This window comes from Myodes glareolus, chromosome 11 (genome assembly GCF_982192425.1).
Source record: "Myodes glareolus chromosome 11, mMyoGla1.1, whole genome shotgun sequence".
NCBI lineage: Eukaryota > Metazoa > Chordata > Mammalia > Rodentia > Cricetidae > Myodes > Myodes glareolus.
This window is the reverse complement of record NC_142036.1, coordinates 61291098-61315613: the sequence shown is the minus strand read 5'-3', so window position 1 is coordinate 61315613 and position 24516 is coordinate 61291098. Positions and strand designations below refer to the sequence as shown.

The 24516-nt window shown below is 37.3% G+C and overlaps 1 protein-coding gene across 1 annotated transcript in view; it reads right to left on the bottom strand.

Annotated features, from left to right (window-relative positions):
- Positions 1-383: 383 nt before the first annotated feature.
- Positions 384-24516, bottom strand: part of Fscb (fibrous sheath CABYR binding protein) — a 114859-nt gene continuing 90726 nt past the window's right edge. Inside the window, exon 2 of the mRNA XM_087911790.1 lies at positions 384-660. Coding sequence (XP_087767916.1) covers positions 422-660 — 239 coding nt within the window. The 3' untranslated portion in view covers positions 384-421. The remainder of the gene's footprint in view (positions 661-24516) is intronic.

The following is a 24516-nucleotide window of genomic DNA, read 5'->3' as shown; positions in this document are numbered from 1 at the left end:
AATTATAACCGAGTCCTCTCATATTAGAAAATTAGAAAAAAATCTCTATCTTTTTAAGCTTTTTTTATATCTCCACTCTGATGTATTGATTTTTGCAGTTCAACAGTGAAGGCAATCTTAATTCTGGAAACGGAGAGGATTCATTAGTGTAATCGCCCTTGTCAATTAGTAGTAAAAGCAATGTATTGCCAGCTGAGCTCCTATGTGCCTAGCCTACCTATATGGCACTGATGGGAACCCCAGCTATGTACTAAGTCATTTCAGTTTCTTAGTGACCCCATTAGGACAAGGCGAGACTTCAGGAAATCAGATTGTGCAGTCCCTTGGTTACCAGCACTCACTTTTTTCTTAATCAGCATACAAACCTATCTACTTATCTGTAATGAACATGTTTAATTTGCAAAGTTTTAAACGCTATTATCTACCCTTTTCTGCTCCAATGAAACATTTTAGATGAGGTGGTCACTGGCAAATGTCTGAAACCCGGAGCAAGGACAGGTAGCATTCTCCAAAACAGCTCCATCCTCTTGTCTCCTTCTAATTTCCATATTGTCTTCCTCAGCCAAATACAGTTCAGATGTGCCCAGCTTGACGGCACGTACTTGTAATCCCAGCACTTGCTTTCTGAGGTCGAGGCCAACCACACTTGAATAGCAAACCCTGTCATGAGAAAACATTTTTAAAAATGTGTGGCAGTTTGTAAAATGAAAGATATGGTTAATATATCTAAAAATAACTATTGTAGTGATATATTACCTGTAAAGAAATAAAAGCCTTATTTTTTTCATGTATTTGTATGGTCTATACTGATTATTAGAGTGTTACTGGTTCCAGACAGGGCTGACTAGACGGATTCAAACCCTGCAAAATAAGTCAAAAAGCACCCAAGCAACAGGACCCCATGACTCAACCCCAACTGGGTGGCACAGTACACTAAGAACAAGCCAACAAGTCTTCTCCTCATGCCTTGGCTATCAATGGAGGCTTCTGATTTCCAAACTAGAAAATGACTGTTCCCTGGAGAGAACATCTCGCCAGACGTGAGTAATCCTAGTATATGGTGCTTTCTGGTACATCAGCCATGCAGGATAGTCTCTCATTAAATTCATTAAATAATGAACATATACAACAAAAATGTGCTCATCATATGATCTTATTAACAAAGAGGAAAGGACATTTTTAGATACCCTGGTCAGTATAAAATGAGAAAAAAAATTTAAGTGTTGCTAACACAAAGGAGAGCATTTAGTGACATTCGCCACCATATAAGATAACAGCTGAATTCAGTAGGGAGCTTCCTGGGAAGATAGAAATGGGTATGATCTCTCCAAGTTTCAACTCAGATAACATAACAAGAGTGCCTCTCTCATGCTGCAATTAGGAAGCTACCAGGCAAATGAAGGACCTTTAGAGAACACCTGGAAATGGATTTGGAAAGATTTAGGAGATGAGTGAAATGCGAGGGGAAGGGGTTATAGCTCTAAGTAATTTGAGGGGATGCTGCAGCAATTCTTGAGCCTGGGGAGCAGGGACACCTTAGGTGTCTATCATTTCACTAACTGACTTCCATCAGCTACAGAAAATAGGTAAAAGAGATTATGTGGCCGTGATGGTCAGTCTTGTCAACTCTATGGTACTGGGGACACCATGGAAACTGATCTCTGGGCACATCTGTCCCAGATCATCTCTATTAAGTGAGCTGAGATGAAAAGAGCCACTCTACCTGTGGGCAACACCATTCCATGGGCTAGGGTGGGAGACTGGAAAGGGAGGAGGCAAACTGAGCACAAGCTTTCAACCACTCCCCACGTGCCGACTGTGGACCCCACGCCACCAGTCAACTCCAGTTCCACCTCCACACCCCTTCCAGGGCGAAGATGAATCCCTGGATCTGCGAATAGAAGAAACCTACTTTCCTTCAGTTGTTCTTCTTTGGTATTCTCTCATAGCAATGAAGCAAATGGCCAATCCCAGGTAGCTGGGAGTGTTAGGATTATTAGAGCTGATTCTCCTGTTCTGAAGATTTTGTGTCTTGGTTTGAGTACTTTTTTTTGTCTTTGAAGTCTAATTTATTAGAAATGAAAATAGTGACGGCAAGACCTGTAAAGCACATATATACAACAAACAGAATTGAGTAAATCTCCTCCCCCCCAAGAAACTGTGAAGCAGCTGTTTGAGGGTTTTGTTGTTGGTGAGCATGCTCAGGTACAGCTTTCAAACGGGACCACGCTAAGGATTGGATGAGATTCTGTGAACCAGTGTTTTTGAGTTCTTCCCCCCTCCCTTCCTCCTTCCCTCCCTCCCTCCCTCCCTCCTTCCCTCTTTTCCTCCCTCCCTCCCTTCTTGTTTTTCTTTCTTTTTTTTCTTTTTTTTCCATTAGACTTGTTTACTCAAGTATCTGAAAACACTCTTTCCACTTCCTCCCCTCCTCCCAATACCCTCCCGCTCCCCCCACTCCCCCCACTTTCTCTCCTCCTCCCTCACCATTCCCCAGAGCAGTCAGGGTTTCCTGCCCTGTGGGAAATCCAAGTTCCTTCCCCCTCCCTCCAGGTCCAGGAAGGTGAGCATCCAAACAGTCCAGGATCCCAAAAAGCCAGTCCATGCAGACGAAACAAGACCCAGTGCCATTGTGAATGGCTTCTCAGTCAGCCCCTATGTCAGCCACATTCAGAGAATCCGGTTTGATCTCATGCTCGTTCAGTCCCAGTCCAGCTGGCCTTGGTGAGCTCTCATTCGATCAGTCCCCTTGTATCAGAGGGTGAACGCACCCCTCGCGGTCCTGACTTCCAGTGCTCCAATGTGGGTCTCCGTCTCTATCTCCATCCATCGTCGGATGAAGGCCCCCTCTGATTTTGCTTTCCTTGCTCACGATCTCCCTCCCTCTGCTTCTCATTTGGGCCTAGGGAGTTAAGTCCAGTGTTCCAATATGTGTCTCTGTCTCTATCTCCATCCTTCGCCATATGAAGGTTCTGTACTTTCTTAATTAAAAATTCAAACTGGAGCTTTCTTCCCTGGTTGCTGTTATCAGAAAAGTGCAGTTAACAAGTCTGGCTTCGAAGGAAGGATCAGTAATCTATAAACTTCCTGAAGCAGTCGCGTCCAATTTATCTATGTGCTGCTTCACGCTAAACAAGTAGGGTTTATTGTTGGGGCAGTGAGTGTGCGGTCTATAAACCTAAATATTTACTACCTCGTCCTTTACAGAAGCTTGCTGACCTCCAAGAGAAAAAGATGCGATTTGTTAGGCTCCTTCTCTTAAAGGACCAGTGAACTCAATCTTAGAGCTTGCTCTTTCTCACACCTGAGTCACATTTTCACAATTTCTCAGGACTCCAGACCTAGGCATAACCCTACCCTCACCAAGATATGTCAAGCTTCTTTGAATGCATGGATCAGGAAAACCTTGGCTACAGTAAAAGGTTTCTAAACACAAAACAAAAATAAATTAATTTCAAATCAAACGTAGTAAATCTGGGGTCTTCCTAGCAGCATTTGCCCATGTTTCATTATCTAACCTCAGTGAAACTTGATTCTGATCACACAGTATATTCACTCTGTCCTGCACACACCTCATACCACACAGCAGCAATGTTGGCCATCATGTATCAGCACAGATCCCAGGCTACTGTGTATTACAAACCGCAATATTTTATACTGCATCTACGGAGGTTCCTGCCTTATAGAAAAGTAGTGTTTAATTATGGAAAACAGAGACTTCATATTTTCCTACTGTTATTCCTTGTCATGTGTTGTATGATACTATTCCTGGGGAAGATGTAATGTCTGTACACTACTCACTCGAGATAGGAAGTCCTAAGTATAGATACCGACAAAGTCCAACTTGGTGAACCAATTGCGTTTAGTTGTGGTTAATTACAGAGATAGGAATGAGGGGTTTCAGACAGGAGCAGAAACGGCGCAAAGACAGCTGCTTCATCAAAGCCCATTGCAGAATGTATGACAGCTGGAAACCTTGTGGGCACCGCACAACCTTCAGGCAGTTTAAGAGTCTGAAAGGTATCCCTTCCTGGTGACTCCATTTGTCTGAGCCTTTTCCAAGCAGCCCAACTGGTCTGCTTCCTTCAGAGTGCTGCTCTCTCTGTTCCAGGGTGTTCTGTCTGAATCTCTTCCCAGCTGCTCAGCTGATCTGAGAATGATTCTCAATAGTCTTTATTGTTGTGTATGCTTGGGGAGGGATGAGCCTCATAAATCTGTTCAGTTTCAGGGACTTCCTGAAGCTATTTTGAGATACCTACTTCCAGTTTTAAAGCTTTTCTGCAAGACAGAATGTTTTAATCTCAGAGGTGACTACTATACAACATCACGTAAGAATAAAATTAAGAGACCAACATGTTCCCTATAGTGTTAATGAGATACCTGTATCAAATTCATGTACCAGAGCATTGTATTTATTAGTGTCTGACTGTAAAAATTGCTATTTGAATTGCTGCTGACTTGAGTTTTACTTCTATTATATGTGTTTGCATTTATTTATTTAAATGTATTTGAATATTTGCTTGCGAAATGGACAGAATTTTCAACAATATCTAAAATGACTAAACCTACTTCTGCCATTGTAATATGTGTTTAAGCAAAAAGATGCTTTCAGTATTGACTGTAGCAGACTTTTTCTTTTAGAGACCATCACTCAGCTCCCAAATCATGGCATAGAGACTTTTTATTAGTTACGAATGCCCGGCCTCATCTTAGCTCTTATTATAAAGTGTTTATCTATACCTATGTTTTGCCTCAGGGCTTTTCCTTTACTTTTCCTTCTGTATATTCTACTTTTCCTGCTTCTTCCATGTCGGACTGGCTGGTCACTGCCTGGCTGACTGGCCCCAGGTGTCTCTCTTCTTTCTCCCTCATTCTATTCTTCTCTCTCATTCTCTCCTATTTATTCTCTGCCCAACAACCCTGCCGATCCCTCTCCTTCATAGCTATTAGATGTTCAGCTTTTTATTAGACCAACCAGGTGCCTTAGACAGGCAAGGTAAAACAGCAACACATCTTTACATAATTAAACAAACGCAGCATAAACAAAAGAAACACAAATTTACAAAGTTAAAATAATATTCCACAACAATTGGCAATTATAAAACCATGATATCAGTCAACTCTGAAAACTATGTTAAAGTCACTAATGTTCTGTAGTATCAAAAACTCAGTGAAAGTTTAATTCGGTGTGAATATAAACAAGTACATAATGTTATTAGTATGTAAATAGCTTACTTTAGATAAATTTCTTTATTATTTCTTATTAACAGATGTTTGATTTATTTATATTGCCCACAAGAAGGATCACAAAATTTTCTTGGGCAAAGGGCATCATATAAGAGAAAAAGTTTCAGAGAGCCTGGAACATGCTAGGCTGCAGGCTAGCTGAAAAAGTGGCTATGCCTAGAATCGTATTGGAATAAAGTTCCATAAGGCATGGCGATGACAATGCTTAGCATTCCATCAAAACGTTGACTATTATAGGATGCTCATAAAACTTTAACATTCTTCCAGTGCTGTAATCAGATGAACAAAGTTATATATTAACACAAAGCACTTAAGATTATATAGCATAATAAGATTTTTAAAACATATGTTCACTCTACAGTCTGAAAGCAACAGGATGTTGAATAGTTGATAGTTGTAGTTAAACCTGCCATAAACTACATTATTCTTTTTAAATATGAATAAAATTACAGCAACAAAAATGGTTTATATTCAGCCACTAATGTGAACAGGCAGTATGAGTCAACTATAATAGATTAAACAAATCACAGCTGTGAATTTTTTATTAAGTAATTTATTTCATGCCATGTTTATCTCTGTTACTCATCGAGACACTTTTACCTCATGAAATGGTATTTCATTTTCTTTTATTTGAAGGAAAATATACACAAATGTACAGTTCTACAGTTTTTCATTTCTGCTATGAAAGAAAAAGCCTTTTTAATCTTGCTGGCTTATTCAATGTAAATAAACCATCTAGAAAAATTAAAAAATTAGCATTTTTACAATAAGGAAAATGTCACCTTCAAATAGGCGCCTCAAAGAACAATGAAGAAACACAGAAAATAGACCTCCTTTTTAACTTTCCAGGGATTTTCTCACTGATAACGGTGTGGCCTGATGCTTGTACACCATGCAGCACATTCAGAATCTTTCTAAGGTAGTGTACTAAAGCAACAGTCTGGCTGGGCACAATGGTCCATACCCATAATCCCAGCTCTCGGGAGACAGAGACAAGAGGATCAGGAATTCAAATCCAGACTGAGCTACACCATGAGTTCAAAGTCAGTCTGGAATATAAAGCCAGGCAAACAAAGCAAAGTTTTGGTGGAAAAGTGAGACATCTTTGGTTTTGCTTTTCTCTGATTTAACACGGAATAATAATCAGTTCAGTAAACACAAGGGAAGAATCTGTTCTACTTTTATACGTAAATTCGAGGTGAGTTTCTTAGTTGACAAAGAAGGGTACCCACTATCAGTTAATACATTACAACACATATCCTATATCTAAGACCAATGGAACACTAAAGAAGAGAGATCAGAAATACTGGATAAAGCCAAGGACCAAGAGGGATGCCACAAGAGAGTCTCTTCTAAATAAAAAGAGAAAGAAAGAAAATAACAAAATAAACAATTAAAAACAATAAAAGAGGACACAAATAGACGAAGAGGATCTGAAAGGTATTGGGAAGGAAGAATGAGAGGTAAATATGATCAAAGCATGTTGACTAAGGTTTCTGTCCTGCCCAGTTCCCGCAGTCATTAAGTCCCAACGAAATCACACAGAGGTCTACATTAATTAGAAACTGATTGGCCTAGTGTCTCGGGCTTCTTATTAACTCTTACAGCTTACATTAGCCCACAATTCTTGTCTGTGTTAATCACATAGCTTGGTACCTTTTTCGGCAAGGCAGGCACATCTTGCCTGCTCTGTAACTGACTTCCTCTCTGTCTGGGTGATAACTGCAGACTGAGCCGTCGCTATTCCCAGAATTCTCCTGTTCTTGTTGCCTCTCCTCTACTTCCTGCCTGGTCACCCCACCTATACTTCCTGCCTGGCTACTAGCCAATCAGCATTTATTTAAAATACTAACAGGATACATACTATTGTCCCACAGCAAAGGGATATGATATGAAATTCCCTAAAAATTAAGGAAAATGTTATTTTAATTTTTCGAAAAAACTAATTACATACGATCCATAAGCAACAGTTGAATATTCTGAAGTAAAATGATGAACATTTTGTTATATATCTAAGAAATATGAATTATTTAATAGAAGATGAGGGAGAGGAAATATTCAATATAAATTTTCAAAAAACTTAACTTACTGTAACTAAAAGAACAGCCTCTTCTCTGATTTCAGACTTTTTGGGTCTTTTCCATGCTTCTCAGCATCCCTTGGCTTTGTAAAATCCATTTTCTACATAAAACAGCTAGTTTTGCATTTGTGTTACCTGTCTAAGCTTGCAGTTCTTACAACCATTTCTATTTTATTTGTTAAAAATGAAATAGCAGATAATTCTTCCCAGTATGGGAAAATATCTTTTCAATTGAGATCTTGATCCCTTTTTTCATTTACAAAAGTATACAGGTCCACTTGTGAGGTTCAGGAAAGTACTCTTGAGCTCTGAGATCACAATTGTCTTATTGTGTAACTCCCTCAGACTCAGTAATACAAGTGCAGCACCTATCACTTGTTTTATATATGCTAGAATAAGTAATAAATTGATACTATTTTATTAGAATTTTTAAATCAAAACCTTGCTACTAAGGCAAGCTGAATTCAAATACTTATGTAACTACAGCAAAAGTAACTGAAAAGTTTGAAAGTAACTAGAACTTTACTATCTTGAAAAAAACTGTGAAGAAAAAAAAGATGCTGTTTTGTTTTTTACTATTTTTTTTATTAAATTATAAAAGTTTCCATTTCAGCCCCTCCTCCCAACACCCTCCCACTCTCCCCCACTCCCTCTCCTCCTCCCTCTCCATCCCCTAGAGCAGTCAGGGTTTCCTGCCCTGTGGGAAGTTCAAGTTCCTCCCCACTCCCTCCAGGTCCAGGAAAGGTGAGAGTCCAAACAGACTGGAGCGCCAAAATCCAGTATATGCAGAGGAAGCAAGTCCCAGTGTCATTGTCAATGGCTTTTCTTTTTTTTTTTTTTTTTGTAATTTTATTAAATTATAAAAAGTTTCCATTTACGCCCCTCCTCCCAACGCCCTTCCACTCCCCCCCTCCCTCTCCTCCTCCCTCTTTGTCCCCAAGGGAAGTCAGGGTCTCCTGCCCTGTGGGAAGTCCAAGTTCCTCCCCCCTCACTCCAGGTCCAGGAAGGTGAGCATCCAAACAGACTTGATCCCAAAAATCCAGTATATGCAGAGGAAACCAGTCCCAGTGTCATTGTCAATGGCTTCTCGGAAAGACTGCAGGCCAGCCACATTCAGAAAAACCAGCCACATTCAGAGAATCTGGTTGGATCACATGCTCGTTCAGTCACGGTCCATCTGGCCTTGGAAAACTCTCATTAGATCCGACCCCTTGTATCAGTGGGTGATAGTATCCCTCGCAGTCCTTCGTCATTTTCTTCCTCCTTTTGCTCCTCGTTTGGATCTTGGGGGGCTCAGTTCGGTGCTCCAACGCGGGCCTCCATCTGTTTCGTCATCCAATGCCAGATGAGGGATCTATGGTGATAAGCAAAATATTCATCAGTATGGTCACGGGCCAAGGCCGGTTCAGGCACCCCCTCCTCTGTCCAGAGAACAATCTGGGGATCTCTCCTTGGACCTGGGATCCCATATATAATCAAGTTTCCTGTAAACTCTAATCATACTACAAAAGCATTTGTTCTACTATGTTCATAGCAGCACTATTTGTAATAGCCAGAACCTGGAAACAGCCTAGGTGCCCCTCAATAGAAGAATGGTTAAAAAAGGTGTGGAACATATACACATTAGAGTTTTACTCAGCGGTAAAAAACAATGACATCTTGAATTTTGCATGCAAATGGATGGAAATAGAAAACGCTTTACTGAGTGAGGTAAGCCAGACCCAAAAAGAGGAACACGGTATGTATTCACTCATAAGTGGATTCTAACCATAATTAAAGGTCTTTGAGCCTATTATTCGTGATCCTAGAGAAGCTAAATAAGAAGACGAACCTGATGAAGATTATTTACCTATCCGCCAGGAGGTAGGAAATAGTCAAGAGTCCCAGGTAATCTTGGGTGCATGGGGGGGGGGGGTGGGAGGGTTGTTGGAAGGGGAGAGGGTTAGAGAGAAGGGAGTAGGGGAGGAATGGAGAAAGCTCGGTTGACCGGGATGGGGGGAAGGGAGGAAGGATGAATGTGGGATCAGGGAAGAATATATCTCAACTAAGGGAGTCATATTAGAGTTTACAGGAAACTTGATTATATATGTCAATGGCTTTTCAAAAAGGCTTCGGACCAGCCACATTCAGAGAATCTGGTTGGATCACGACCTCGTTCAGTCCCAGTCCAACAGGCCTTGGTGAATGTACGTGTATGTGTGTGTGACTCTGTGAATGTATACCACATGTGTGCAGGTGTCCTCTAGACCAGAAGAAGGTATCCATTAACCTGGAACTCGTGTACAGGTTTTCAGGGTGTTGGGAAACAAACTCAAGTCTTCCAGGCAGGAGAGCAGCAGGTGCTGTTAACCTCTGAGCCATCTCTGCAGAAACCAACTCCCAGAAACCATCCTATTAAGATAGCAGTGCTCATCTCTGGCGTTACTTGCTGGCAATATATTTCTAGTTTAGGAGTGTGTGTCTAGTCACACCAGAACTTCTCTTTCCTTAAGTTGCATATTAGAACCTTCTTGATTTTAGACTTTGGCATATAAGAACTAATATCTATAGCAATAAGGTATCCAGTAGGATTAGATAAAAAGATCCTGGAACCTTAAATGAAAGCTTTCAAACAAGAATCTGCAGTGATGAGATCAAAACAAGGATCTCAGGACAGGGTAATTTAGAAAGAGGTGGTTCTACATCCAGTGAACCAGATTCTTTATGAGATATGCAAAAGGAGCAACATGTATGTAAGAGGTAGAGATGGAAACAGAGGCTCAAATGGTATATCCATAAACCAAGGAATTGCAAATATTCCCAAAAGCCACCAGATACTGGGAGACATAAAGTCTATGCTTTCTCCTATTGCCCAAGGGAAACCAGTCCTGACAACAATTAGATTCTGTATTTATGAACTTGAACACTGTGGGAGAACACCTGATGCTTTAAATTACTGTAATTATAATTGTTTCTGATGGCTACCCATGGAAACTAGCCAGAAAACTATGAGAAGATGGGAATATAGCCTCTTTATGAAAACAAAATGATATGGTGTGGGGGAGGTGGCTGGGGAGTTATTACTTATGTCTTCTAGGTCAAAAAAGAGAAGAATGGGAGAAGTTATCATACCTCAGAGAAAAGCTGGGGATATAGAGAAGGACCACCTGCCAGGAGCTGTGGCTTGACCCACAGGAACGGCACCTCACAGCCAATCAGCCAGCAGGGAGTAAGCAGGAAGAACAGCCTTGGCCTCTCCTTCTGAACTCTGATCTCCTGCCAACACATCCCACTGATGAATCATGAGAAGTGAGAATGCCTGGAGAAATCTGTCCCGAGGACACAGAGCAGGGTGAGCGGGGAAAGGGATTATGTGTGGGAATCTAATGAAGAGTGTCTTGTGTCCCATAACATCAATAATGCCTGACAAGTATCGTTCCAGCAAATCTTGTACTCAACATGTATTTCTAAGCATGAGCAGGAAAAACAGCAAATGATCAAGTTTCCAAATGTCTTAATTTGTGAGAAATGAATTGTTTCTATACATCTTTGTCAACCTATAGACCACTGAAGACAAAATCAAAAACACAAATAACTATGATATCTGTGATTTAATGCATTTAGTTAATTTAGTTAATTAATGTTCTTCAGGCACAAAACCCACAACTGTTTTTATAACACATGTATTTTGGTTTTCAAATACAAAACTTACATTGCTTGAAAACAAGACATACAAAACTGAGTTTTACTCAAGTATTGACTACAGCATAGAAGTAGTTAATGTGGTTAGAAGTTTGGGAGATTGTTCATTTTCAAATTGTTTCTGACAATTTGATTATTTTTAATGTTGAAAATAAAATTCTTGCTGGAAATTTTTGTCTTCTAAAAAAGTGTATACATTTTTCTGATAGTGCATATTGAGTAATTTATAATTATACTTCTGCCATTGATCTCTGTATTGTTTATAGCAATTAAATACTCCCATAGAGTAAAGGTATGGCATCCCTCCAGTTCAACCTTCTCAGCCCTCATTCTGGATCCAAGTTTCTAGGTGGGACTGTGGGTCAATATTCAGGCAAGGCCTATGAGAATGAGATTAATACTTTTATTATAAATTTCCATTTTAGCATTTTTTATATTTTTTGTTTATTTGCTTGCTTGTTTAATTTAATCAATGTTTTCCCAACCATCTGATAGAAGAACTTTAAACAGCAAAGATTATGGACAAGGTAACTTTGTTTCTCAGTCTCTCCACTTTCGAAGTGTGGAAACTCCCCAGGAGCACTCTATGGTCTAATACTGTCCAAATAAACTGTGTGAGCTGTAGATAAATGGGGGCGCACTGTGGAGACAGCTTCTCAGCGGCAGGCCTATGATGCGACAGAGCTCAGGTGGAGGGAGAATATTTTACATAGAAGGCTTTGTCAGCTGCAATCAGGAATTACTGTCCCCAGACCACTATCAAGAAGGGAGAGCTGAAAAGAGAGAGAGAATAAAGATCAATGCTTCCAGTAGAGAACATATTGCAGAGACGGACTTCCTGCCAGACAAGATCTTGAGCAGCCTATTCCAAAGGAAAGAAAGAACTTTCATCGAGCCAGCGAGTGAGAAAGCACATCAGTGAGCGCCTATTCTTTTGGCTCATTTATCTCAGCTGAAAAAGAAAAGAAAAATCTATTTGAAGGTCTTAAAATAAGAAAAATAAATACTCTTAACTTTGGGAATAAGCAATCAGCATTTAAAAACTGGATTTCCTATAAACTAAGAAAGAATAAGTATCCATGAATATATTTCTGAGAGAGACATAGAATGAGCAATGATGATGCAGAAGATTGTGGGTATTGTTGCTCCAGTTTAATACCCATCCAGAGTTGTACGAATCAGAAGGCCTTCTCTCTTGGCCCATAACCTGTGACTGTGAACATAAAAGTAGGGCCTTCCAAGTCAAAGTCTATGGATATAAATAATTATAGTCTCAAATTAAAACCAGAACATTACAAATTATGTTCTTTTTATAAAAGGTTCATTTCAGATATTACATTATAGGCACATTGGAAATAAAGATATAGAAATATTATACCCCAAAAGACATTCTAAAGCATTATTGCTCATTATGTTTTGCTAACATCACCTATTGTGCAATAATAAACCAAAACTCTAAATAAAAGATTTTAACGTTTTTATCATGAAGAATGACAGATGTTTGAGGACATAAAATATCTGTCCCATTTTAAACAATATCCACGTGTACACCAGAGCATCAAATCATACTCCACAAACTTTCCTTTTCCTGCTTTTGAAAGTATGAGAACTCCTTTTACTATCTTTTTCTTCCCAGACCAAGAGCTAGCAGAGCAGAAAAGAGACAGGAGAATCGAGTCATGCAACAAAGTAGAGAGCCATGTTTAAAAATATCTGATACAAAAATACAACAGATTGAAGCAGGATGTGATTTCTACTAAGAATTAGGGTGGCTAATGGTGAGAATACTTTAACACCTCTTTAAAGTGTTTTTTTTTTAATTAAATACAGGATTTTCCTCCCTGAAATTCATTTTGTGTCTTCTTTAATTTTTTTTTAGTTTCGACCTACACTATGTGGCATATACTATCTTTTATAAGTTGCAATTTAAGCATTTGTGTTATTTTTCTGCTCTCTCATGTTAGACATTTATGATAATTATATCTATGTCATAATCTATGTTCATTTTCTTACAGGTATTGTTATAAAACAGAAGACATTGATCTTGTGTGAATCTGAGAATTTGATGCACATTCAGAAGAAAGCACTACCCAAGATTCAAGATGGGTTTATCTGTGCTAGTGATCCAGAGAGCCTGTGATGGACAGCTGAGCTGTGGCTAGAGACACGGTGCTGGAATTATAGCCTGAGTACAATTATTAGTTCTATGTCTGTTTATTTACTTGTTGGCTGAATCACTTTTTGCAGTGCTAGGAATCAAGTTCATAGCCTTATGACTGCTAGGCAGGAACTCCCTATAGTGCTATGCCTGGGCCTGTTCATTTTTGATGGAAGCAATGCCCATTGAAAGAACCTATCCTAAATTGTTGAAAAATTATGAAAAATGAAGAGAACTGTTTGGTATAAGTACAGCAAGTGTCATGAGAAAGTGCTATCTACACAATTAGAGGGTTTTAAAAATTGATTTGAGATAAGAAGAGTGAAAATAACTGTGAACACTATCGAACATCTCTTTCTCAACTTCAATAACTAAAAATTTAAGAGACTGTGTAAGTTTTCTTGAAATAATATGAATATTCGGGTTCAGCTTGAAAGCCAAAAATATATGAAATATATTAATAATTCTGTGCGACTGTTTTTTTCTTCTAAAGTTTAATGACTCCTAAGCATCTTATAGAAAACCTTTCAGACATTCAAAGCTCCATATCACCAAGCCTGCCAGCATTTTTTAATCTAAGGTGCAGCAAATGTTGATAGCAGTTCCTGGTTCCACTTATTAATTCCAAGTCCAATTACAATGTCGGAGAGAAACTGGGTTTTCTGAGATCTCACGGGTTGAATTGGAAAATGGGTGACATTTCCACAGCTAACACAGACGCCTACCAGTGGAGACAAGCGGCATGTAAGGAGGCTACCCGTTACTAAAAACCACTTGTGCTTCAAGCTTTGCCGACAGGAGTTAGTTTGGATTCTTAGGTCTTGGATATTTAAAAGATTTGTATACACATATCCATAAAGAAGATGAACCTTTATCACCCACTGTGTTTTTATTCTGAGAGGCTCGTATATGGGGAAATCACAAATGTGACACTTCCCAGATTCAGTCAGAATAAACATGGCAAAGAACGACTGAGGTTCTTATCACAGATTCTAGAAGCGACCAATAAATTGTTTCAGTGTTCATTGTGATTGCATAACTATGAACGAAGAAAAAGATGATACAGGAAGTTTACATAGGAGAAATATGGAAATCAGCTCTGTCTGTGTGGAACGCACCAACAGATATTTTCTGCCCTTATTTCCACTCTCCTATGCATTAGGAGAGTTCTTGAGAAGTTTGTGATGCAAATTCTAAATCACATGGAAATAAAATTCTCCCCTTGGCTTTAATACAGCTCCAATATAAAGCATGAAAACATATGTATTCCTTTCCCAGAAATATAATGAAATACACTGAGATTTATTTGGGAATTTTTTTCTTAATCTTAGAAATTGAATGGATTGGAAGAAGATAAGAATTGTTGACTATAAAGTTTTATAAGTAATGTTATTTTCATGAATAAGGCTATAGTTCTGTGTCCAACACTGACACCAGCAATAAAAGAGTAACGCTTTAATGTTAGTCTCCAGCTGAAATAGTCAACAAAAACATACAGAATTTTACTGGAATAAAACAATACTTTTACAAAAGCATTAAAATGGCTATATTCCACACTCAGGATTTTGCATAGTGACTCAGTTCTTATTCATTTTTAAAGAAGATAATGAAACTGCATTTTTGAAATTACACACACACACACACACACACACACACACACACACACGTTGGAGGGATTAAAGTCATTGGCTAGAGTTACCCAAAAAACACTTTCAAAACCCACTTCGCAAATAAAAATTATCTTCTCGTCTCACAAAGGACACTGACTTTCGGCTCCCCCTTCCTTTTCAAAACAGTTAATTAAATGAAAGATTTGTAATGGGGCTCTTTTCCAGTGTGTCTAAATATTTGGCTTTAGGCCAAAGTAGAACAGTTCTGAGGCCTTAGAAACCAAAAAGGGAAAAAAATTAACCATAAGCTGAAAATAGATAACTTTTGAAATGTTTAGAAATTAACTGAGGTGATTAATGGTCTGTTACCAAAGCAAGTCATTTTTCTGTATACTAATGAAATTATAGAATTCAGGAGTAGCTATAAATTCAAGACAAAAAGCCTAGACTAGGAATTCTTATTATATAATCACTTGGCATTCAAGAACATAGGGATTCCATTCAACAACCCCAAAGGAAAAGTACAAGGTTGAAAGTACAGGTCTGTCTAGTAAACTAAATAAATGAAGGAAGATAAAATATTCTGAAGGGAGAGAAAGGCTCCAGTCCTATTGAGAATGAACCTAAATGATCAAAGCCGTAAGAGGTGCTGACATAGTCGTAGTAAGCTGACTAGAGTAAAGATAAAAAAGACTGGCTATAAGATAGCTGTCCATTCAGATCAGGCTTTAAATGGCACCACAGGAAAGAATTACAAATTTATTAAGTGATATTTGAAAACAAAGGGGTTCTACTGGCTATAAATACAGCCTTATAAAAAGACTCAAATGTATCAGCATTCTAGAAAAATCTAAGCAATGCAGGCATCTGATTGACACACTTTGGCCTATAATTTAATTCTTAGTGCCCATATACCTACCCATTAACTAACTAACTAACTAACTAACTCTCTCTCTCTCTCTCTCTCCCTCTCTCTTCCCATAGTCACATACTTCTAACAAACCCCAGGTAGCATAAGATGGTGACTATTCCATTTTCCAATATGAAGGAATGTTTTATTCTTTATATTCCAATATGAAGGAAATTCAATAATAGGTCCAAATGTTTCATCTTCTCTGTGCTCCTCAGGATTACCTTCCACAGTCTATGCTCATATAAGGGTATGAATATTACAACAGCCTAGTGTATAGAGAACAATCAAGTTTTATTAGGGGTGGGCCCGAAAAGTCCAGAAGAAATAGGATCAGATTTTTGTGATCTTCTTCTTTAAAAATGTACTTGATATTTAATGTTTAATATATATTAACTCAGAATTTTGAGTACTCTTTTTTAAAGTTTTGAAATTAGTAGTATCTTTTCTAGTGTCAAGTGACCTAGGCAAGACAAACAACAGCCATAAGCACTGAGAGTGCCACTTAGAAAATCCTAACACTATACATTTTATTTGTCTTACCAAACAGAAACAAAATATACAAACAGAAAGCAAAGAACAAAGACAGATTTAAAAAGACATAGAATTTGCCACTATTGCGTGGCTTTATCATAGCACTTAATCTCATTACAATTTTCCATAAATAGTTTACTAACATCCACTAAGTTACAAAACCTCGAGCATAACTTAATCAGCCTTATCTAACAGAACTCCATCTATAGAGTAAAATGTTTTGAAAATTTTTCTCCAAGTTATGTAGTGTACATCTTCTTAGGTAGCCTATTTGGTTTACCTATTTATATCTTTGAACTAAATAATTTTTCCACTTATCCTTATAACTATATGATTTTACTAGGTGGACCATTGATTTATTATTGAGTTGAGATTCTGGCATACATAAAAGGCAGAAAATTAAGAATATACCTTACTGAACATTTCTCACTCATCAAACTGTCTGTGGAGAAAACATTAGTACCACGTTAATAATCTATTTTCTATTACTATAGTAAAGTACCTGAGGCAGGGTATTTTATAAAGAAAATAGATTTATACATCTGAAACTTTCAGAAGTTTGAGAGCATCATGCTTACAGTCTACTCTCAGTTCTCATGGGAAGCCCACAGTCTATAGAATCACAAGGACAGAAGCACGTGGAGAGACAAGAAGAAAGGAACTTGTGCATCGGTCTTGCTCTTTTGTAACAACACAATGCTTTAATCTGAAGTAAGTAGCATTCCATACAAAGTATATAGGTTCCTTTCAGAGGAAGCAACGTCAATGAATTACTTTTCCTAGGTTCCATTCCCTAAAAATCCTCTCACCTCAACACCATTACACAACATTGGAAGGACCAAACTTCAAATGTATAAACTGTTAAAGGACAAACCACATTCAAGCAAGAGTAACAGATAACCAGGTCTCATATTCGGGAGCTCATGACTGAGCTCTGAAGATGTATGTCACAGTGAGAAAGACTCAGGGAAAAAAAGATCTAGGGTGGGGCTCCAGGAGCATCCTTACCATCTCCTTACCATCTCTAAGATCTCAAACAAATTATGACCTGTTTTTTTTTCAAATTCTTCACTCATAAAATCAGAATCAATTGAAGTTTATCATTTATAACCCAAGAAATAATGTTTTATTCATATAGTATGTAAACAATAGAAAGTCACAGCCTCTACTGTTGCAGTAACTCCTAGAAGAGGAAGGAAGAAGGAACAGACGAGAAAAATGCTTGTCATTCTTTGGAGTAGGCTGCTTCTTCAGAGACTTGACCAAGCTCTAGTCATGCTACAGAGGCTCTTGATGACATTTGATTAGAAAAACACACCTCCTTTTTTGGTTCAGTAACAGTACCCTGGCTAATTATAGGAAATTATCTCCCCTTAAAGAACACATAACTAGGACATATCTAATTAAATTAACCTTTTTCTAATATATCAGAAATGTGTAATTACTGAACATTTATATAACAGTTGCTACAGTGTGTAGAGGAATACTGTGAAAATTTTCTAATCATATTTGAGATTTGGATGCCTCAAAAAGACCAAGAAATCATAAGACATTCCAAAGATAGGAGTAGATTCTTCCTTGTGCTCATAATCATGAGATTCATAAATCTATTTTAAAACACAATAAATTTTAAAACAAAATCAAAGTTAAAACACATGTATTTCAATTTAAGTCATAAATGAAACAGTTCTAGAAATATTTGAATATGGGTAAGGATATGATATATATCTTCCACTATTCAATTGAAAATATATACAATACTGTGAACAATAAGGTCAAGACAAATTAAAGCTAAAATATAATTTTACTATACACACTAGCTAGCTAAAATTTAAAACATTTACAGCACCAAATGTTTGGGAGGATATGGAGTTGGTGGGTTAACACATATTGTTGAGAATTTTAAATGATTTAAGTGCTTTTTAAAAGGTCAGGATTAGCTGAAGATGTAGTTTATTTAGAAGAAAGCATGTTTAGTATGCAAATCTTGGGCTCCAACCTCAGTACCACATAAAATAAGTATGATAATGCATGGCTCTAATCCTAACATTCTGGAGGCAGAGACTCAATATAATCTTCAGTTTCATACAGAGTCTGAGGTCAGCTGGGATATATGATGCACTGTCTCAAGAGAACAATCTAAAGCATCCTTACAAAAGAGAACATGCATTTAGCCTATGATATACAATTACAATTTCTCTGCTCTGAAAATGTTAATGATAAAGTGTTCCACCAAAAAGGTTTGGTAACAATGTTTATAGTAACATTGTTCATACAAAATTAGAGCAGTCTAGATGTAAAAAAAAAAACTATCTGCTAATAAAATAGAAATTCAGATAGCAATTAAAAACATCTAATATCCCAATGACAAGAGTGCATCTTAGAGCACAAGACTTTGCAAGTGAAGAATTCCACAAAAGTAGGCATAACAAATTATTTATACTATGTTCTAGAAAAAGCAATAGCTAATAAAACAAGACCAATTATTAGCTCTTTGTGTGGGTAGGATGGAAGTGGCTGAGGAAAGGCATGGGTAACATCATCTAGGACAGCATTACTGTCCTAGATTTTATATGCTGATGTGCAATTAAGACCTGTGAATTAGAGTTTATGTACCACAACAAAATGAAGACAGCAATAAGCACTGGACTCTACCTCCTAACATGCATACTGATGGGTATGGGGAGAAGTGGACTAATGTCTGTAATTTATTTAGAAATGTATTAAAATTATAAGGCTTAGTAGATATCTATAATTACATATGATATATGAGATATAGATATCTCATGTATAGATAAATGGGAGCACACACACACATGTGTATGATAAAGCAATAATAGTAAAGTGTCAGTTACAGATACCTGGGATTGAGTATATAAATGCTCCCATCGATGTTTTCGGGGCTTACTATATGCTTGACATTTTCGTGGTATATTGCTGGCCAAAATGGTATTGTAAATAGTTTCAGTTTCATTCTAATTTATATTAAAAGCCAAATAACAAATTCCTTGCTATTGACGGTAACTCAGCATAAATTCATCGTATATGAAACATTACAATAAGTTACATTTTAAAGAAAGAAACAAAATATATTTAATTTGAAACTTCAACCCGGACATAGAAACTTCACATGGTATATGGTCTATGAAACTAATACATCAGCTAAAGAGGAAAAATAAATTTTCCAGTTCTTAAATTCTTCCAAATATTAGCCCAACTTTCTCTTTGCCAGCACATGTTATTCTTTATCTAGTATATGTGAGTCCAGACCAGAGACAAATTAGGAAAGTCAACTTCTTAGCACTAAATTTTTAATGATTATCTGAGTGGGATTCTCACATAAAATCATTTTTTATAAAGTTGATATTTTCTCATATAATGTAAGAATCTATGTAACAGCCCCACGATAATAAAATTTAATAAATGGTGCCAAATTATATCTAATATGGAGACATTTTATCTTCATTTTTCACTAGCATGCTAATTTTGCTGTGAATTTGCAGGCTGTTTAATACCTATGGGGGAATCAAAATTTAGTTTTATTACTTTTGGGTTCATATTACAAGACTGGAAAGATAAATTAGAAGATCCAGCATCCTACATTCAGGAAATAGAGGGTAGAATTAAATGCAACAAGACTATTAAATCACATGCAATAAAACTCATTTATTGACAAGTTCACAACTGACATAAAAAATATTCAATATGACTGGTTACTGAGAGAAGGATAAATTTTGAGTTTCTCTTTTCTTGCTCAAGAAGCCAAGCTGAGAACAATATAAAAAATCGGCATAATTTTTACTAATAGCGTTTTCTCTTCTTCCAAAATATAGGTGCAAGTTGATTTCTGCACGAACCATGCATTAGTTCTTCTCAAGAAGGGACCAAATGGCATACAACAGGTTCCCAACCTTCTTTATACTATGACCCTTTAACACAGTTCCTCATGCTGTGGTGATGCCAATGATAAAATTATTTTCTTGCTACTTCAGAAATGTAATTGTGCTACTGTTATGAATTGTAATATATGAATTTTCCTGGGTATTGCAGGGTATCGGATATAACGCCTAAATAAGTGTCAACCCATAGGTTGAGAAACACTGGCATTTTCTTTTCAACACATTGCACGAAAATGAGGTGTGGTCAAGTGAAATAGAACTTAACACTCTGGTGTAAGCAGGATGGAAGGCTGACCAAAACTGTACCACCTTTTAAATTGTTGCTCAAATGGCTCACATATGACACACAGAGAACAACAGAGGACTCCAATGCAAAAGACCAACATAAAGCCCAAGCAGTAATGAGAAGCCATTATCGTTTGCAATCAAACAGTTGTGTTAGGTTAGGTATAAAGTACAGGAAAGAAAATTATACTTGAAAAAAATCTATTTTTCAAATTTCTGTCCTATTCCTGTGAGAATGTCAGCACTCTTGTATTAAAAAAAAATCTTAATTTTGTGCTGGAATGATAATTTTGCCATGAATTTCATTCTCCCTAATGCCTACAGGGGTGATTAAAATTTTGTGTTATCAGTTACTTTTGAATCCACATTACAAAACTGAAAAGAGAAATTGGAAAACTCAAATGCTTCAAGAGAAAGTAAACATTTTCTAGTCCCAAATAGCACTGATTAAAAGACTTAACTACAGTGGTAGCTTTTGGGACAAAGCGATAAAGCCAAGATAAATGAACAGCCACAGTACATCAGAGACACAAGTATGCAAGCCCAAAGACATAGTCAGTGCATGGAAGGGGTGTCATCCCACCAAGCCTTGGTGATCTCCACTAAAGTTCAGTGTTTTTGAAAAACAAGTCAGAACTTGAAAAACAATGAGCTTAATTGACATCTAGAAGGATGAGTCATGTGATGGAAATGTGTAAAATATAGCTTGCAAAAAGAAAAAAAACCAATTTAGGTGAAAAAATCGCCTGACAAAAAGGCAATCAAAAGAAAATACAAAGATAGGAAATATGCCTCAGAAAAAAATTACAATAGCAATTATTCTGTTTACTTAGAAAAACTATAAACCTAAGTGCTAGTTTTGCTTGGTTAATAAAGATTTTAACAACAAAATGCTCATTTGTTTTAATATTAAATTTACAGTTTCCTCAGAAAAGGATTGGAACACGATAAAATGGAAAAGTTTATGTATAAAGTGCTAGCACATTGGCAGCCTCCTGGGCCCTGATTATTATTGCTATATGTGTACATGTGCGTGAGTGAGGGGCACAGTGTAGAAGCAGTTGGAGGAAGGAAAGGGAAGGGAGAAATTGATGCAATTGTATTTTTATTAAAATGTGTAAAAATAAAGGAAATTGTTGGCAGAGTAAATAAACTCCATTCCTGATCAATAGTCTTTAAAGACTATTTATTAATCAAGAAATAAAATGCAACCACATCACTTTGTTATAGAAACAATCACAAAATAAAGGAGATCAAAACATAATCAAAAGTTGCTGCATAAGGGACTGGAGATGAGGAAACCCAGATTCTAAAGGTACTTAGCCACTTGGACATGATGCTACTTTTGACACTTTAAATTTATATCTTCTTATACATGTATGACTTTTAAAACAAAACTATTTAAGGATTCATTAAATGGAACCATTGAATTTGTTGTTAAGTTTGAACAGAATGAATGTTTAAGTGAAGCAGTCTTTTTTAATCTGTTTAATCTTTTTAAAAAAGAAAACAGCTTTTTCGCTTTCCATTCCAATCACAGTTCCCACTCCCTCCTCTCCTCCCATTCCCTCTGTCTACCCCCACCCCCCACCCCACTCCCCATCCACTCCTCCAAGTCGGCAAGGCACATTGCTTTGAGGAAGGTCCAAGGCCCTCCCTACTGTATCTAGGCTGAGCAAGGTATACATACAAAGAGAATAGGTTCCAAATAAAGCCAATATAAGCAGGAAAGATACGCCAGTGGCCCCGCAGTCTGCCCCAGCCATGCACCTGTCACCCACATTCAGAGGAACTAGTTTGGATCTATGCTGATTCCTTCCTGTCAGGCTGAAATTGGTGAGCACCCATTAGCTTAGTCACCATAGACCCGTCATACAGCAACTGATGGAATAAGAGGCAGAGACCCGCAGCGGAGCACTGGGCTGAGCCCCCAAAGTCCAGTTGAAGAGTGGGAGGAGTGAGAATATGAGCAAAGAGATCAAGACCATGATGGGGGACCCCACTGAAACAGTAAAGCAGAGTCTTACCAATACCTCAGACAGAGTCCCTTAAACGAAGTGCCAAAGTACATCTGAAATCCAGTCCAATGTAACTCAAGATGCCAATATGAAAACACTTCCTCTGGTCACGTATCAAGTTTTCCCTTCCCTTCTTACCTTGGCTTGAAGCAGAATAGAAGCCAGGTTCTGTGCCCCCACTTCTAACAGTCATCTCATCTGGATGACTATATACCTTTGCTATATTTAGACGATATATACCTCTACTATATTTAGAAGTTATCTTTTCATTTTCCCCTAATTGTCTTATTTTGTATCATTCCTACTCTCATAAACCACTTCAAATCATCCCCGAAATAGGCACAATGTAAATTCTAAGTTGCAGGAATTTTCAAAAGTTCTACCATTTTAAAAACTTAAAAAAAAAAAAACTCTCTAGTAACCTAAATGCAGCCTTTCAGAGTTAAGTGCACTGGCCAATCTCTATCCTCGCCCCCCAGAACACAGAGGCATGAAGATTGCCATTAAGTGTGAGGTAAAATTAATCTACGTGGAAAGTCCCAGACCAGCTGGGGCTACACAGTAAGAACTTGTCTCAAAAATCCAAAAATAGAATAATAAAGTAGAACTAAGCTTAAGCTTAAATTAAAAAATTCAAAAATAAATAAGTAAATAAAATGCCTTTAAGTTTAATTTTTTATAAGAGATATCCTGCAAAATAAAGAGCATTATAAGCAATGAATGATATCATTACTATTCAAAACACACTGTTAATAAATGAAGAAAGAGATACAAAATCAAAATGTAACATTCTACACTGAACAATCTCTACACAGGCTTTTTTTTTTTTTTTTGGTATTGTTCATTCCTAGGACCAAGTTTTTAGCACTGAGCTTAACTACACTTGGGATTATCTCTTTTGTTATTAACTATCTCCAACCTCAATAACAACATGACTTAATTCTTTCATTGATTTCTCCTAAGGTAGCAGAGATGTTGTAATTATTCTGTGGACCATTTTGTCTTTAATTATCTTGTGATGTTCCCAAAACAAGTTTAGTAGAAAAAGTTTGAAATTTGGATTTTACCCTTAAGTTTTAAAAGGAGGAGGTTTTATAACCTAATTTTCTAAATTATTAATTAATTATCAGATAGGATTAATGTACCGGGAAGATATAAAGTTCTATCCACATTTAACTGGTACTTCTGAACTTACTACTATTCTCCTTTTTCTTAGAACATTTCATTCTTGCTCCCTGTGTTATATCTAAAAATAAACTTGCCGAACTTAGCAAAAACTCATCATTATTCAATTCTCTTTAACTAGAACAATTCCAGTCTTTTCAGGCAGGTTATAAAAACACTTCCTATGTAGACATGTGAAACTTTGATAACGTGTTTGAACTCAGCGCTTAAACTATGCTTGTTTTAGTCTGGTTTCTTGTTGTGATGATAGAATACTTTGGGGGAAAAAAGCCATTTAGGGTAGAATAGGTGTGTTTTGGCTCTGAGTCCCAGTTAAAGTTCTTCATGGCAAGGAAGTCACAGCAGCGAGGGCATGAGGGAATTGATCATACCACATCCATAATTTGGACACAGAACAATGAATGCATACATGCCTTCTTGGCACTCTTCTCCACTCATATTGTTAAGAAACCCTGGCTTGAAGGAGAGGGAATGGAACAGAGAAAAACTGTATAGCTTGATAAAATCAATTGGAAGGAAGGAAGGAAGGAAGGAAGGAAGGAAGGAAGGAAGGAAGGAAGGAAGGAAGGAAGGAAGGAAGGAAGGAAGGAACCCTGGCTAGGAAATGGTTCCTCCCTCAGTTCAAACTTCCCACTTCAATTTGATGTAATCAAGATATTCCCACAGAGACAGGCTCAAAAGTCAATCTGATTTAGAAAATCCTTCACAGGGATGCTACTGGGTGATTCTGGGTGTGTTCAATTGACAGTTACAACTAACCACCAAAACACCTACACTAATCAAAATTGTATTTCTTCTGAAATTCTCAAAAGTGCTTGTACAAAATCCAACCAGACGCCACAGTCCTCCAATGTTATCATTGCTGAGAATATATCACCCTGTTTTCTCATGTACCATTTCTTTTAAGGAATC